General features: G+C 34.5%; 1 protein-coding gene across 2 annotated transcripts in view; it reads right to left on the bottom strand.

Moving 5' to 3' along the window:
* The window catches only part of LOC122816454 (cytochrome P450 3A9-like), a 473,820-nt gene that overhangs the window by 435,748 nt on the left and 18,933 nt on the right, over positions 1-19,139 (bottom strand). For both annotated transcript variants that reach the window (XM_044089262.1, XM_044089261.1), the window contains exons 2-3: positions 11,167-11,260; positions 5,995-6,047 (exon numbers count right to left, since the gene is read on the bottom strand). In XM_044089262.1, the coding sequence (XP_043945197.1) occupies positions 5,995-6,047; positions 11,167-11,260 (147 nt within the window). The remainder of the gene's footprint in view (positions 1-5,994; positions 6,048-11,166; positions 11,261-19,139) is intronic.

The following is a 19,139-nucleotide window of genomic DNA, read 5'->3' on the forward strand; positions in this document are numbered from 1 at the left end:
ACCCTCCCCTAGTACCTTCTAACTTATATATAGTAACTGCACAGATTCCTGTTGCATGTTCAAAGCCTATAAGTACAATGCTTAGAACAGAATAATTTAAGTGCAGTTGCAAGGAAATAAATACTAACTCTGAAGTTGCAATGCCTCAAAGTATTCTCTCTTCTCTGAGGAAAAGCCATTTCCTAGTTAACAAGTATAAGTAGAGGAGGAGTGGAGAGTGCAGCTCCCCTCATCTGGGATGCAAGGGGACAAAACCTGTTTTGTTTTTTTGTTTTTTTTTGTGCAACAGTGAATGCAGCACTTACTGTTACATTCTGAAGACTGCACTTAGGTTTTTTAGTTTCAGGATTCACAGTGAAGAGTCCTGAAATTCTGATAGTGTGTCTTAACTGCTGTGTTGCACAATAGTGAGGAATGGGCAAAGTTAAAAATGTGGTTTTCAGTGGAGCATTTTTACTGTGTCGAGAATTACTCTAACACCATAATTTGGATGTCAGGTTTCCAAAGGAAGTGGTTATATAGTGATGCTGACTCATATCACAAACATGCAGACTCTGTAAGCTGTACTAGTTTACCTACAATGCCACTATAGTTGCAGTATTTTTGAGCATTCTCTATACAAACTAAACACAATTCCAAGTGATTTTGGTCAGATTAGTACTTCAATATGAAAAAGGCAATAGTTCCATATTTATTTTCTACAGAATGATTCTGTAAGAGTGCTTTATGTTTTTGCCACATAAGATGTGCACAAAGTGCATATTTAAGAGGTGTTTAAGGAATAAAACTGAAGATATTTTATTAACACAGGGGAAAACAAACTTTTTTTAAATTTAAGTTGTACATGAGTCATGTCCTCTAAACCCCAAACTGGTAGTAATAAACAAAATGTTTCAACCATCACTTGCCATGGGAGATGTTAACTTGCACCATACGTCAAAGTTAGCAATCACTGAATTGTGTTCTTAAACGTGTGCATTTTCATTACCCCACACTTGGCGGAGTATAAAAGTTTAAACTGATTAACTTTAGTTTGATAATAACAAACTTTATAATCATTATTTCCCACAGAAAAACACTGCAAGTGTGGCTTTTATTCCTGTGACAGCAGTAGCATAGTTTGTTTGGACACTTTATTTTTTCCTTGGTTATGTAAACCTTGGGTTAGTATATGAGTGAATTATCCATGATTGAACAAAGCAGCGAATAACAACAAGTTCACACATATGTAGCTCCATAGCTCCCAACAGCATCTTCTGCAAGTTTACGTGCCCAATAAAAATATCGGTAAACTCCTCTACAGCTACGAAGTGGCAAATGCTTGGCATAAACTAACATTAATCTCTAACCTTAACTCTTTCAAAACAACACTAAAGGATAATCTCCGCACATCGTGGACATGCTCATGAAATGATCCAACTTAGTCCACCTCCCCTCCTCTAGTACTACTGTAGCAACCTATTTCTCCCTCCTCTCTCTGCCTTTGCTTCTAAAATGGCTACTAATAGTCAGTAATTCTTACAGCTCCCACAGCTGTGGTCTTGGAAATTGGCTTTTTTGCCTTCAGATTATCTCCTGTATATATTCAACATTTACAACATATTTGTTCTTTCTGTTTTGCAAATTTGTTGATATTTTCTGTATCCTGCTTGCTATTGTATGTAACTCTGTACTCTTTTATGCTCAATTTATCTGAACATTTCTAGCATGTTGTTTCATCTTACTCTAAGACGAATCTGTAATTTTACATTTTTAGCTTAGTGATAACCTCTGCCATACGATTACTTTTGTTACTTGTACTGTTTGAAAATTTTCTCCTCAGGCCTCCGCTGAAAAAGGGTTGCTGCCCAGTCGGACTAATCCGGCTAACAAATGTCAAATAAATAATAAGCAAAATAAATTTAACTGATTGCACAGTCAAAAATGGAAATAAAACATTCATTTTTTTTCAAGGAAATAATCAACCCCCAACTACATCTCCATAAGAGGGGCTATTTGCTTCACATTCCCTACTACTCTTATATACTAACGCTGAGATCACATAACAGTGAGGAAAAGGAAAAGAACAACTCCCTAATCGCCATGTCCAACCATCTGTCACCAAAAGCAACACGGGATGTTCAGTGATATACATATACATATAGATATACACATACACACATATATATATATATATATATATATATATATATATATATATATATATATACATATACATACATATACATATACATGCATATATGTGTGTGTATGTATGTGTCTGTGTGTGTGTGTGTGTGTGTGTGTGTGTGTGTGTGTGTGTGTGTGTGTGTGTATATATATATATATATATATATATATATATATATATATATATCTATGAATATGTGTATATATATATATATGTGGTTCCCCTTCAGAAGGTCGAACGGCTGAAATCTCGAAATGTATATGGTCATGACCATATGCTCGAAATTTTATAAGCTCGACCTTCTGAATGGGGATTGGCATACAGTGCAGAATGGGAGATTTCAATTTCTGTGCTGTAGTGCGATCTTGGAGTTAGAATAAATAAGTAGTGGGGGCATTGGGGGTGCAGGGGGGCTTGCCCCCATGCAGAAAAACTGTTTTGTGTTTTCTTGCTTTTTTTTCTGTCCCTTTCAGAAGGTCGAGCTTCTGAAATTTGAGCATATGGCTTTGGCCATATGTATTTCGAGATTTCAGCCATTCGACCTTGTGAAGGGGAACTATATATATATATATATATATATATAAATAAACATTCATGAGTGTACATACATACATGTTATACACCTACATATTATATCATTATAAATTCACACACAAACAGGCACATGTATTTTCATATCAGGCATTCCCATTGCAAAAAAAAAAAAACTTCTTGAGGGTTTCTTTGAGATGAACTTTTGACCAATGTGTTTCCTTTGGGTAATGGTTCATGTTCTTAAATTTGACAGAACTGAGGTTTAGCATGTAGAAAGTCTTAAATATTTTGTCTCAGAAAAATAGGATATCTGCTTTAGATTTAGCATGTGGATGGTGGGAAATTAAAAGTTCAAGGGCTGGTCCAGCTAGATATTGTGGTATTTGTAGCATGGTGTGGTTTGGTTTCCAAGAGATCTTTGATGTTATGCCTTGTTGCCTAGTTTTGCAGGACTGTGGTGACTTTTGTCTTGTGTCAAAGATCATACTGTTGGATGTTTTGTGTTCAGCATGAGGTCTTTGTATGAGAGTCATAGTGATAGTGCATTTAGATGTCTGTAAGTTGTTTTGTTTTAATAATGTAGTAGGAAGGGTAGGGTTTGTAGATTATCATATTGCTTGCATACATAAGGATAGGGGTTTGAGGTAGGTGAGCTGAGAGGAATTCCTACTACCAGTGAAATCTATTCAGAATGCAAACTCATTAAAAACACAACTAAAACGTTGCCTGTCAGATAAATGGATCTGCTCCTGTACATCTACAGGAAAAATACTACTCCAATTTTCCATATTGTCAAGCATTTCTCTTCTTTCAGAACCCTATACCCATAACAAGTTTTCCAATTATGGCTGAGTGGGTTTAATAGCATCCTCCAGCTATATTCATTATTTTGTGACACAGCTCATCCCCACCTCTATACTTCTATTATAAACTTAATTATAGCCTTAATAATTGTATTTGAACCTGCTCTACTCTCTACCTCCGAACTACAATATCAACATTTTCTGCACTAATTTCTGAGCACTAATTGTATGATCTCTATCTGACAAACCCACTAATACAGCTCTTCAAATGGTAAAAATTTAAAAATTTACTAATGCATAAGTATCTTTTACACTGTAACATCAGACTCTGCTTTCATATGAATGCAATCTAATCAGCAAATATATATATATCATTTTAATGTATATTATTTAATATCTGTTCATGTATAGTACTGAATGTATGTTTAACAACATTTTCTCCTTGGGACACCACTGACAAGAGGTTTTTGACTACACTCAGTCACATAAACCCAGTAAACAAAAGCAAAATAAATAAATAAAGTTAATGACTAGTGAGAACAGTAGGAGTGAGAGAACCAGTCCTTGATGTAGTCTTACTGAACATGTGCATGGAGAGATGATGGTTCCCTGATTCTACTTTGAGATATCCATCTGTAGGGATATTGTGAAACCAGGGGAGGCAGTCTTGGATTATGTCTGATCTAAGAAGGGAGTTAAGGAGTAGTGAATGGACTACCAGATCAAGGGATATAGTGAGGTCTATGAAGACAGCACCAGTAGGGTGGCCTTTGTCCATCTCCTTAGAATATCATCAATCAGTATGTAACGAGCACTCATGGTGCTCCTACACCAAACGCCACGCTGATATGGCTGAAGCATCCTGTACCTTTTGATACAGTCTATGAGTTGAGCAAAAATGAGTTTTTCTGGGATGTTTTCCTGGCTTGGAAGGACAGAGATTGGTCTATAGAAGTGTGTTTCTTTGGGTTAGGGATTTTTGAAATACGTTTTACAATAGTTCTCTTTTTTAATTTCTCCAAATGTTTTGGGTTTCTAATATTGTGACAGGAATGGACCCCATTTCTAAGTTAGGGTACAATTAAAGTTCATAAAATGAACATTGCTTTAATCTTTGATGTTTGCCAAGAGTGCTCTTCTCAAAGCCCACAATGTGCCCAAAATGCATTTATTTATTTACTAGGGTAGTGCACTCATCAATATTGACCAATTTGAGGCTTACTCTGGGTCAGAATTGCTTCCTTCTGCAGCTGATACAGAGATATATGTAATGATATTTCATCTTTAGTATGCAGAACACTATAAGTGCTAGATGCACTTATTTCAAAGATTAACAATACATTTGTCGTTTCATCACAATATGGCATTTTCTTGCTTCTACCTTCTTGTTGGTGTTCAATGGTCCCATGTGATCACAGCTTCTTCATGTTCAGTTTTATGGTGGTTCATGTTTCTAGTGCTTTTTATCTAGTTGTATGTTGTAGTGTTTGCATAATCCCCAGTAAAACAGTCTTGCCACATTGTTGTGCCTTCTTCAGTATACAAAACCTCAGTCATGAATATATCACAACTAGCAAAAAGATGTAAAACTGTTTCTAGTTCCACATTACTGAACCTGCGGACTGTATTCTCAACCTCTTACTTATCCTTAGGACTTTTTAAACAGCAGGATTTCTTAAATTAAAGTCAACTTCTTGTGCTGATTTACATTACACATAAGGTACCAGTTGCACAAATTGCTCTGAAAATTGTGATAAAGGGAGAGCATGTTAAGCAACACGAATCTCACTGTGTCCTGAACAAGAATTCAAATTCAAATTATTATTTTTTTCCTGGGTACTTTTTGTCCCCACAGCTGATGATCATCAGACCTCTTCAAATCAGACTTTTGTTCATTTGTTCTCTAGTGGCAAGGATCACCTGCAGACCCACTAGGACAAGAGTTGTACTGGGGTCCTTTATTTAGAGAATCATGAGGGCTGCTTGTGTCCTCACTGGCATTGCAACAATGAGGACATTTACTTATTATTAGCCCAACCCATGCCCTAGTCAGATGGATGTGCCACCCATATCACTGTAGAGGTCACAGCTCCATATTTGGTGTAAGTGCATGTTTCGGTACACATGATCAAAGAAGGCTACCTCCCATCTGTGGCTTGGCGGACCATTTATATGCTCCAGGTCATGGGCTTTACACCTTCCATTGAAAGGCTGCTACAACCCACGACTGGCTTTGCAGTCATTCCTCCAGGATGAACATGCCAATCTTCCTGCCAGCTCAGCCATGCACATGAGCTGCAAGCCAAACCCAGGGTGCCTGGGCCATAGTCAGGGCTGACTGAGATAAAATTAAAATTATTATTTGAAATGAAATATGTTCTTTTCACACATTAGCAAACTGACAAGAAAAAAGTAAGCATGGTACCATTTTTCTGAAGAAAATGCATTTTGTGCATATGGCATACATGTTAATAGCAATAAACTTACCCCCAAACTTTTCCATATTTTTGCATGCACTCCAAGTCAAAATTAAAAAAGCCCTATAAGACAGAAAAAATAAATGTTAGAATATTATTTTATAGAAATATTTATGTCCTGTGTACATAAACACTGTAAATATTGCACAAAGAAATATGTGACCTTTACAAAGATGACCTTTGAATACAGAATTTTAGACACACACACACACACACACACATACATATGCACATGTACACGTACACACACAGTTATTATTCACTCTGTCAAATTTGCTGCTGATCAGTGTGGTGAATGACTATGAAAAGACGTCAATTGTTCCATTCATCAAACTTTTAAGATCTGGTATGAATAGAACATCAAATGCCAAAACCTTTAGATATTGTGAAGATTTCAGCTTTATGGGGTAGGCGTGTTTGTACGAGTGTGAGCAGGTTAGGGATAGAGTACAGTTAGGTAAGTGCATAGTTGTAAGGCATTGCGTGTGTGTGTGTGTGTGTGTGTGTGTGTGTGTGTGTGTGTGTGTGTGTGTGTGTGTGTGTGTAAATCTAAGCTGCTTTTATTAGTGGTAGAGTTATGGAAAGATGTTTTAAAAAGTAAGGTGTAGCAGAAGGATTTAGGGTTAGGTTTAGCAGTTATTAGCAAGGTGGGCAGGGTAGCGATAACATCTATCATTCTGTACCAATAAATTCTATGATTTTCTATTGGCTCTTCTCATAATTGTCTCATGTATATACTTTGTTTTCTTGACATCAAGTAAATTGTTTAATAAATCTGCTTTTAAAGTAAAGTTGATATCAAATTATTATTCAAAAAGTTAAGAGAACCCCCTAATTCTTCCTTATTCCCTTCCCAAACCATCTAACAGTTATCTAAGAACCTCACGCAGTCCATCATTAGAAAATAAAATTAAATTGCGTTAGTATTTTGTATAAGAGTTTCTTCCAAATAACCCATAAACAGATCCTCATATAGGGGTGCAAAAACCACCCCCAGTGCTGTACCTTTTAACTGCAAATACACCTGTCCTTCTAACTTGCTTGTGGGGTGGGGTTGGCATAATGGTTAAGGTGTTTGACTTACAGGCAAAAAGCACAAGGTTTGATTCTAACCAATGTAAATTGGCTAGGGTCAAAATAGCCCACTAAGGCTGCTAGCCTAGTAGATAACTATGAAACTATGAAATGTAAATACATTTCTTATTAGAACCAGTTCAGTCAGTTGGACAACAAAATCAGTACATTAAAAAGTGCCAGCCTTTTCTAACCAGAATTATAGTGCCTGCAACCCAACCTCATATAATATAGAAACATATAAGATATTGACATCTAAAGTACATAAATACCATTGCTGTTCCAACCTTACCCCCATAATTTTATTCAAAAACTCTGTGGTATCATTTAACCAAGCTTTTGCTAAAGATGACAAAAGTTCCGACTCAAACAAGCTTCCAAAAAATAACTAAAGGTTTCTGTAAGTGATCCTATACTCCAGACTATAGGTCTTCCTGGAGGGTTAGTGACACTTTTATGTATTTTGAACTTTAGGTAATAGAATTGGGACTTTAGATTAACCTCCATAAGTTGTTCCTGTAAAGTAGATAAAATAACTGTAATGTCCAGTATTTCAAGAAAGTATCTATTTATGTTTTTTCATTTCAGGTGTAATTTTAAATAAAAGTGAACATCTCCCAGTTGTTTAAAAAACTTCTTGGTAATATAGTTGTTACTACCCCACCACCACCTTTATCAGCACTGAACTGCTTTCATTTGGGATGAATATGTTATGAATGTCTGTCACTGAACTGGACTTAGCTAAAGGACAAGGTGTGCATACATGCACAGATGTAAATATTAAGCTTACATGTATGAAAAATGTGTGCAAAATGCTTATGCCATGCTATGCTAAATTATGAACACTGTAACTGTTAATTTAGGATGTAGATTTGTAGTGGACTGCAGACTGATTACTAACTTATAACCCTATAACATTCAGACTAATTACTAGTGCTTACTTATAACCCTATAACATTCAGACTCATTACTACTTACTTATAACCCTATAACATTCAGAGTGATTACTAGTACTTACTTATGACCGTATAACATTCAAACTAATTACTAGTGCTTACTTATAACCCTATAACATTCAGACTCATTACTACTACTTACTTATAACCCTATAACATTCAGACTGAATACTACTAGTACGTATAACCCTATAACATTCAGACTCATTACTACTACTTACTTATAACCCTATAACATTCAGACTGAAAACTACTAGTATTTACTTATAACCCTATAACATTCAGAGTGATTACTAGTACTTATTTATAACCCTATAACATTCAGACTAATTACTAGTGCTTACTTATAACCCTATAACATTCAGACTTGTTACTACTACTTACTTATAACCCTATGACATTCAGACTGAATACTACTAGTACTTACTTACAACCCTATAACATTCAGACTCATTACTACTACTTACTTATAACCCTATGACATTCAGACTGAATACTACTAGTAAGACTGAATACTACTAGTACTTACTTACAACCCTATAACATTCAGACTCATTACTACTACTTACTTATAACCCTATGACATTCAGACTGAATACTACTAGTATTTACTTATAACCCTATAACATTCAGACTGAATACTACTAGTATGTACTTATAACCCTATAACATTCAGAGTGATTACTAGTACTTACTTATAACCCTGTAACATTAAGTCTAATTACTAGTGCTTACTTATAACCCTTTAACATTCAAACTCATTATTACTACTTACTTACAACCCTATAACATTCAGACTCATTACTACTACTTACTTATAACCCTATGACATTCAGACTGAATACTACTAGTATGTACTTATAACCCTATAACATTCAGACTGAATACTACTAGTATGTACTTATAACCCTATAACATTCAGAGTGATTACTAGTACTTACTTATAACCCTGTAACATTAAGTCTAATTACTAGTGCTTACTTATAACCCTTTAACATTCAAACTCATTATTACTACTTACTTACAACCCTATAACATTCAGACTCATTACTACTACTTACTTATAACCCTATGACATTCAGACTGAATACTACTAGTATTTACTTATAACCCTATGACATTCAGACTGAATACTACTAGTACTTACTTACAACCCTATAACATTCAGACTCATTACTACTACTTACTTAAAACCCTATAACATTCAGAATGAATACTACTAGTATTTACTTATAACCCTATAACATTCAGAGTGATTACTAGTGCTTACTTATAGCCCTATAACCTTCAGACTGAATACTATTAGTAGTTACTTATAACCCTATAACATTCAGACTGAATACTATTAGTACTTATTTATACTACTAGTACTTACTCATAACCCTATAACATTCATACTAAATACTAGTGCTTACTTATAACCCTACAACATTTTGACATTCTCTGTTTTTACATAAAGCTTTATATGAGTCAAGTAACAGAATGCCTAATGGTTTAATTTACAGAATCTTCGTATTACTGTTCCATAATGTCTTTACACCTGACTAGTAGCACATTCTCAAAATGCCATTCCCTGCAATTATAACTTTCTACACACTTCCTCTGCAAATCAAACACTTTCCTGACTACCTTAAACTTAACCTCAGTGATTGGATGGGCAACCACAAATTCATGTCTGGTATTAGTGTGAACCATCTTCTGCCAACAGGGAACTAATTTATTCTTTTCACAAGTTTAATGTGGCTAAGTTGCTCAACGTCCTCTGTCATAAGCTTAAGTATTAACCTGTAAACCTGTAACCTAGATAAGGAAACAGATTTTTCACAAGGAATTATCATTATTGTTGTGTGTAGTTTTGTTCAGATATTATGAACCAGCAAATTTAGCTAAATCCAGATTAAGATCCTTTTGGTCCTGAATCATATTCCACTATCATCACATCTCAGTTTGGCTAAGATAACAGATAATATAATCAATAATCATCAGGTGATCAGAACAAAAACAGACATTTCATGCTGAGTCTATAAAGCCATTGTTTATGTAGAATGTCCTACTGGATCCAAAGTGATGGACTTATCATAGATATCATCATAAATCCATTAACTATCTAAAAGAAGATCTGACCCTTAACCGCCTATTTTCTGACCTTTGTGACAGAGCAGTAAACATAGTCAGAGCTGGAAAAAAGTTGGATGACAAGTAGAGAGGAGGTGATCTTTGTCACTTACCTTCACAATCCTTAAAGTCACAATATTTAATTTATTTGTTCAGTTAGTTAACTAGTTATTTCACTTTATTGTCTAGGATGGCTGCAATGGGTGCAATCCAGAGTAAAAATGGGAACAAAAGCTTATACGACAAGCAACTACTGCAATTAATTTTGTATTTACCGTTTCAAACAGCACAACATACTATGATATACTTTAAATACATATTAGTGTGCTTCAGCAAGACTGACATTAAATATCATTATTTTTACATTGTACCTTGCCTACATTAGTGGCACATGATTTCATGCAGTATTAATCTGTACTCATACATTACTTCAGCATTATGAACACCTTGCAAAGTGCAATTAGACATTACAGTATAAAGACTTAAAGAGAGTGTAGCACACAGCCTGCAGTTATTGCAGAATGGACAGCATTATTTAATGTAGTACAGTATAAAACAACATAAGTTTCATTATAGATACTCACAATTAGTATAGAGACATGCATCTTGTATTATTAGAAACATTTATGTTGTTACAGGAGTAACTGTTCATTGAGTATGAATGCTTACCTGCATTTATTGGGAGGGAGTGTGATATTTTAGTTTATAGCTTAATTTATACTAGCAGTTCCCAAAACATACCTACCTAGTTCTGATAACCACTTCCATTTTCATTATATCACTCATCTCCTCCCATTACTACTATGTTCCAGATTCAAGCTAGAAACATAGATGAAAAAAAACTCTAGACAATTAGGCTAACACTGCCCTTTAGTGCAAGTAGTCTAGAACATGAAAAGTAGAACAAGGATGGCTTACCACCCCGGCAGGATGCCCAAGAACACAGTGCTTACAGTAATAAGCAGAAAACAACATGTTTAGCAGTCCATTTAATTATATAAATCATTATGTGAAAACTAATCATTCTTTTAACTTACCTTACGGTTATGATGAAAAGTTCCAATAAAAGGCAATGGTCTTGGACCAGGAATGTTCAGCTTTTTAAAAAACCCAAAAGTTGAAGTCCCATATCTGTAACATTGTAAAATGAATGGTTTAGGATATTTTTTTCATAAAATTTCAGCAAATGTACTTATGCTGGTGATGTGTGTCCCCAAGCCTTGAATTTTTTTTATTGATTAATTTTTTGAATTCCAAAACACTGAAGTTTCATGCATAGCTCCTAAAACAATGCAGTTTCTACACAGTTAATTAAGAACAGTTTTATAGGCTGAAATCATTTATAGAATAAATGAGATACCAAGGATTCAGTGAAACAATTGATGTCTTTGATAACTGCCTCTTTGGTAACTAATTATACATATCCTGTGTATCCCCCACCTTGCATAACTGAAGTTGTTCTTGCTGGCAGCAGTGGGGTACAGCACCCTCTAGTTTGCTCAGTTTACTGTCTGTCATTTTTTTTCTACTAATTTTGATGTTGCTTCTGCATTTGCTATTCCTTTTGGCAGAATCATGTTAACTTACATAAGATAAATACAGCAACCATAAAAAGTTCAAAATCTTCTTGCTGGAACTATGTGTGACGAACATAATAAAATATTTTTTTTTATTTTTGCAGGAGGGCAAGTTCCCCTGTACCCCTCACATGGGGGACACTCCCCATAGCACCTGAACTTATATATACCAACTCCAAGGTGCACAACTACAGAGAAAAAAATCAAACCCCAGTGTTGGCAAAGGTAGAGCGGTGAGAAATGTTTGCACATTTTATGATCTCAAAGCAAACTTCACAGATTTGACATGTTACCCATTTTAGTATAAAACTTTATTGCCTGACTTTCTACTTTCATGAAGAATGCTTCATTGTTAATCTTTTCCACTGCTCTGTAGCCACTTTTTAACTTTATCTGTCTATCACAGTTCTTTTTTTACTAGGACTTTTCTGTTCACTCACCATGATGACCTGCTAATACAAAATGTCATTGTTTCAATTTCTAGAGCATCAGCAATAACTAAGTGCATGTGTGGTGATATGTGGCCACATTAAATAATGAATTTTAGTACAAGTTGTACCAAAGCACCGGAGAAGAGAAGGGAGGCGAGAAAGAAATATAGATCAATTCCATGCCATAGTTATGCTGAATGGTGTAGTAGAAATGAATAGTCAGAACTGAAGCTTATTTCCGTATCAGTTTGTCATTTGTGTTTCTAATATTTCATTGTGTGCTTTTTATTTCCCCTCCAATTCCAATTTCCCCTACATATCCTGTAAAAAGAAACCACACTGTACAAATTCAGGTATTAAAAAAAGCATTTTAACAACATAGCAGAAAAGTAATTTGGTTGTTGAGTGTCTCAAAAATGCAAATATTTCATACTCTGTTCAAAATAAAAACATGAAAAGTACACTAGTGCACCTAATTTTATCTAGTAGAAATTCAATACACTTTCATTTGGGATATGTTTAAGAAGTGGACAATGCTGTCAAAGCGAAGGTTAAAGAAATTGTAAAAACTGCACTTTTTAATATCAGAGATAGAGGCCATTTACTTGAAAACTTACAGGAGGTGATTTAGTCCTCCATTTATTTTGAACAATGATGGACATTCAAGAAGCTCCGTACATCATTAAGGACGTAAGGTTGTTTAGAAAATCTTGGGGAACAGTCCAAAGAATGGGTATCTAACAGAGTTCATTAATGAAATGTTACAAAATAGATTTGTCCTGTTTAATGGAGAATTTTACTTACAATCAAAAGATACAGCTATGAGGGTATCATTTGCTCTCACTTTATGCAAAGAGTTTGAATTAGATTATATTTAACCAACTCCAATTTTTTGACTCATGTTATTTTCTATGCACATTTCGTAGATGTTCTTTTTTACTTGTATGGGTCGTAATTTCAGAAAATTATTGTTATTTACGTACATTACATACACATGTGTTTAAGTTGCAACTGAATGTGAATATTGGAAGAGACAAATAACTTAATACTTTGATGTTTTGCTTAGAATGAATGAGACTGTCACAGTTTAAAGTTTTATAGTCTTTATTCTTTAGAAAATATATGGTACAGAAACTCTTGCTGTATTAACTTTCTAAGTGAATTAGAATATCATTTAAACATTGTCTTTGATTTGTGGTCTTTGTCATTAATTATTTTTAGAAGTCAAATGTTATGCATGTAAAATGAATTAATGTTCTCTAAATTGCTCACAAGAATGTGTGTTACATGTGAGTGATCTAAGATTAACCAGAATCTTGTCCATAATTCTCTACCATACACCGATTACTTGCTGAGACAGTCTTTATCTCCCCCACAACCTTTAATAGGATAATGTGGGTACTGGAGAATGAAAGAAAGACTAACAGAGTGTTTTACATATTTTGCATTGATTTTCAAGTTAATAATACAGATTCAAATCTGCATCCTATACACAGAACACATATATTGGAAAGATAAAAATTGCAATATATTGGAAAGGCAATCTGTTTAAAACTATCATGAGTGTAATACATATATCTTGACTTATGGATAAAAGCAAAGCAAAATGAATAATACATAAAAAAACTAATTTAACTACCTTACACTCCATTGCTAACATGTGTATATATATATATATATATATATATATATATATATACACACACACACACACACACACACACACACACACACACACACACACACATACACACACAAACAATTAACTAACTCTTTATAATGTAAATCAATTAATAAAGTACTATCATGAAAAATTATAATCTTATCAATAATATTCAATTTAAATGAATTCATTAACTTTTTTAAAATTATGTATTCATAGTTTTATTTATTTATTTATTTGTCTTTGTTTACCAGGAAAGTCCAATGGGGTAATACCCATTTTCAGCACAGGCCAGGGGAAAAAGCTTCATTTGCTTACATTACATTATACTAAGTTCTAGTTAAACACATAGTAGTTACATTCCTACACATAAAGTAGTTACCTTTATACATTCTAAGATTTTACAGAGGTGGGAGTTACTAAACAGAAAGTCGGCATACAACCTAGTGGATTGTATAGTCAGCAGTTATTTATAAAAATTGTTTTGTCATTTCAGGGTGAGGTTGAGAGTATTCTGTTTAAGGACAGTATTTGGAATGTATGGTGAACACAAATTCTAAAGCTTGTGATGAGCATGTACAGGACCAGGGTTGGTTAAGATGCTGTTTAAGCAGTGATTTAAAACTACTGAATTTGTCACAGAGTTTTACTTCTGCGGGGATACTATGCCAGAGTTTGGCAATGTATTGCGAGTAGAGCGACTCTCCTGCAACATTATTTGACTTACTTGCAAGTAATAAGAATTTGTTACTAGAATGGAGGTCACTTGCTGGACAGTAGGGCAGTAATACATGTTATAGTGCAGGACATTTTTCTGGATGTGTGGATATGACATGCAGGTGGTTGGTGTGACAGAACAAGATGCAGGGGACAGGAAGAAATGGAAACAGATGATCTGCTGTGGCGACCCCTAACCGGAACAGCCAAAAGAAGATGATGATGATGATGATGTGGATATGAGTGGATGGAAACCACAAATTTGTCCCAGGGGTTCCACCTGTGTCGCTCACTGACAGGGGGCACAGGTACTGACTGAGGTTTCTTTTGGGGATAAACTCTTGGCTAGGCTTGTAAAGGCTCCAGGGCCATTAGCCTAGTAACCTCCTATGATCCTATGATGAATATATTGTGTGCTGTAGTTAGTTGTGAATATGCTAGGTAGTTGTGCATTTCAAACCAGTTTATTTGCTTTAGCTATTAACAATAGTTTGTCCTATGAGGAATATTGGTGGCAAATTTAGCTATTTTATTGTAGCAGGAGGCAAGTTTCTTTTTTGAGTATTCTTTAAATAAAATTCCTAATTTCTTTTTATGCATTTCCCTGCAACAGCCAATATACTCATTTTTGATACTGGAACTTGGTCACTAAACAATGTCATATTTTTGTCAATAATAAATTCCCTGACCAAATTGTATGAATGAAAGATTCAGTACTAGTTCAAAATGTCTTTACTTGTTTCTTAATGATTTTACCAATTATATAAGGAATAGAGAAGGCTCTGTTAATAAGTAACAATTTAATCATTCTACATAAAAGTGAAGTTTTGGCAGAAGAGTTGAAAATTACTGATTTTTCCTTTGCATTTAACTTTAGATGGGAAGTTTTAAACATATAATACCACTTAGAAGCTTATATGTAATTTTATTATTTACAATAATTGAAATATATTGCATTAATTTAGGCTAATTTTACATTTTAGAGGACATCTAATATTTCAAATAGGAATGTTCTTAATGTATGTAGAATATATATAATAACAATGGTGATTAACTAAAATGAAAAAAAGTTAACTAAGTTTATTTATGAATATGTAATAGTAAATGTATTGTTTTTATAACCAAAAAAAAAACAAACAAAACAAACAAAAAAAATGAACATCTTTCCAAACTGTATCCTAATGATATGTGACTATAACAAGCTATAACTTCAAATCTGGGCACCAAAGACATGTTTCATAGCCTTAAAAACTAATACCTACATTTTCCCAAATTATAATATGGATCCTAGCAAAGATTCTTCTTAGCTGGTCATACAAATTGTATTAGTTTCCTTACTTTAAGATTTGAGGGTGGAAGGATGTAGCATATAGTTTATACACACACACATACACACACACACACACACACACACACACACACACACACACACACACACACACACACACACACACATATCTATATATATCTACAGTATATATATATATATATGTATGTATAGGTAGGTCTATGTCAGATTATCGAGTTTTCAGAAATTCAAAATTTATACATTCAAGACCATATGATCGAGTTTCTGAAAACTCGAACATCAAAAAAAAAAAACAAAACACAAAAACAGTCCACAAAAAATTCTACTTTTTTTATGTTTTTGCAGGGGGGGGGGCAAGCCCCATGCACCCCCCACCATCTGCAAGTTATATATACCAACTCTGAGATTGAACTACAGTGTGCAAAAGGTTACATTTCCTGAACTGCACTGTACCCGGATCTCCATTCAAAAGCTCTGAGTTTTCAAAAACTCAGTCATACTGCCTTGACCATATGAATATCTAAAAATTCCATCAACTCATAGTGACCCATATATATGTATATCTAGGGTCTATATTACATGAATGAATGATCAAAATGTCGAGTACAACTCAATCGACACACTTTGATCAAACGTTCATGTAATCGGAGACTGTAAATGTAGAAATGTAGAGTTTCTAAATGTTTTAGTTGGCCTTGGTAGTGAGTGTAGTGTGTGACGTAAACACGCTACACTGTCCGGAATGGCTAGGTAAGAGACTTCTTTACTTTTCTATACCAACTCCGGGATCGCTGTACATTGGCTAAAGGGCAATGTCCTGGTAATCGCTTGTGTAAGACATTGCTTTGTGATTACCAGGAAGTTGCCCTTTCCCCAATGTACAGCGATCTTGGAGTTGGTATATTTAGTTGGGGGGGTGTGGGGGGCACAACCTCCCACTTTGTTTTAAAAGTAGATGTGTTTGTGTAGGTTTTTAAGTGTTTGAATGATGTGAGCATATAGGTGTTTGCATGCATTGGTTGTATGTGTGTGTGTTGTATGTTAGTATAGGGAAGGTGTGGGGCGAACAAAATCTTACGAGTTTTTACTTTTCAGGGTTTTTAGGCTTTGATTAGATGAACGATCAATCAAAGTGTGTCGAGTATGTTGTACTCGACATTTTGATCATTCATTCATCTAATATACACCCTATATCTATATCAATATATATAGATAGATAGATATATAAAACATTCATCTTAACAAGATGCAATTTGCTGTCAAATGTAAAATAACAATGTTGACCATCTTATTTTTCTGAATCTACCAACACTATCACAGTTTATTTTAATAATATTTTTAACAGAAAATCTAATTTAATTGTAATGACCACTCCAAGACAATTTGCTTGAACAGCCAATTATAGTTGTACTTATTGTCCAGCTCTGGCTTTAACTTTTGATTAACATAGAATTAATTTTAATAATATTAAACTTTAAATCTTGATATTTTACCAAAAATGTTATTATCTAAATGTTCTAGAGAACTTGTTAATGATCTCGGCATGAATACACATTACTTTAAACTGAAGGCATCTTCATTCTAGTCATTCAGAAGACATCTAAGAATGAGATTCTTAACTCTGAGGCTGTGTGCTAAAGAAAGAGGTGAGTCTGTTATCTTCCAAATACTAAAGCCATCTTAAAGATGCTGTGCTTTATATTCATTGTTTTCTGTATGCTTTTTCTGTTTCCTTTAAATGTTAGATATGGCAAATTCAGGCAGAAAATGAACTGTATTTTTTTTTCTTAAAGCATTAGATTATGAATGCAGCATACTTTATTTTTTTTTTCTGTAAGAATTTTGAAGTTTGTTATAGGGATATGATGTTTGCTGGTGTCTAGACTTGAGAGTTGTTTCAAGGGGCTTAGGCACCCCAATTTGTACTTCACCAAAAAGGTGGAGAAGAGTGAATCTACATTCAGTTGACTGAAGGAATATCATACTAGTGAGTATGTAGACATTCTTTATTTTCTTATTTTGATTTTGGGATTTTCTATAGGAAATATGAGAAATGAGATCACCTTAGAGTCCTGCTAAGTCTGAATCATTCTTAAAAGCATGAGATTTGCTAGAAGGTTACAGTTCACCAAGAACACAAAGATTGATTTGCATTTTTCTGACTTACTATAAAAGTGAAAGAGCTATTTTCTGTTTTTAACTATAACTCCCATCTCACCTTTAATCAAAATTCTTGTCTACTTTTATAGTACCATACCTTGTCAGAAAAGCAGAAACTAAATGTAACCCCAACTGACTTTCATGGAAAGTGTCTAGGAAAGTATAAATCCCTCTACTCCAATCTCTATGATCGATAAAGCTCATAAATTTGCATGAATATGCAAACTTCTGAGTTAATCAGGAAATGATACTGACAGTGCAGAGAAGAGCAAAGGCTGTTATTTTGAAAGACGCCTAAGCAGATGTATGAATGAGAATCTCAAACTGGAAGATGAAAGCACTTTTCAGTGCCTAATAAGTCAACAAGAGTCAGATCAGGGTTGCATTTGCTGCCCAGATAAGTGGGTACAGACCAGCACAAGCAGTTGAGTTCAAGCACAAAAGTACTGAGCACTGAATACAACAGATGCAAAGAATGACCCTTAACATTCAGATAAGCTAGTCAGCAAGGTAGCAGAAGGCTGCCATGCTATGCTCACAGTGATGCTGAGGGGAGAGAATTAGTTGAGACACACTCCCCGATGGCAAAGATGATGCTGCACTAACATTCTTGATTTACTTACCAGCTCCATATTTAGGCCAGGCTGAGCCCAGAGGAGGCTAAGGCAGTTCCAGCAGACCAAATGAATGAGGTGAGGAGGTGAACACTACAGAAACCATATTTGTCTCTCTTCAGGACTCCATACATAGCTGTATGCTTTAGTAGCTGTCTTATAGTAATCTTCTCCAGCATTCTGGGGGAAATAGCTAGAGTAGGAGGAGGTCAATAATTATCAACTGATTAAATATCATCATATGTGGGGATTGGTACCTGTTATACAAACTTCCAGGCTAAAAGAAAGAAAGCTGTATAAAGGACAAGGTAAAGGCAAGGACAGGTGTAGTATGTTCACCATTTTCTTTTCAAAAGCTTCAGGTGCAAACCATCCAACTAGAAATTCCCACCAGAAGATATACAGACAATATCTTAACAGACAATAATGGCATTTTTTTAAGTAGAAGGGGACATCATAAAGGTCAAGGTGGCCCCAACTATAAAATAATCACTTAAGAATACATCAATGAAAGTGAGTATTATTTTCAGGATATCAAT

Source organism: Protopterus annectens, chromosome 12.part0 (genome assembly GCF_019279795.1).
Source record: "Protopterus annectens isolate FY-2018-M chromosome 12.part0, PAN1.0, whole genome shotgun sequence".
In the NCBI taxonomy this organism is placed as follows: domain Eukaryota; kingdom Metazoa; phylum Chordata; order Ceratodontiformes; family Protopteridae; genus Protopterus; species Protopterus annectens.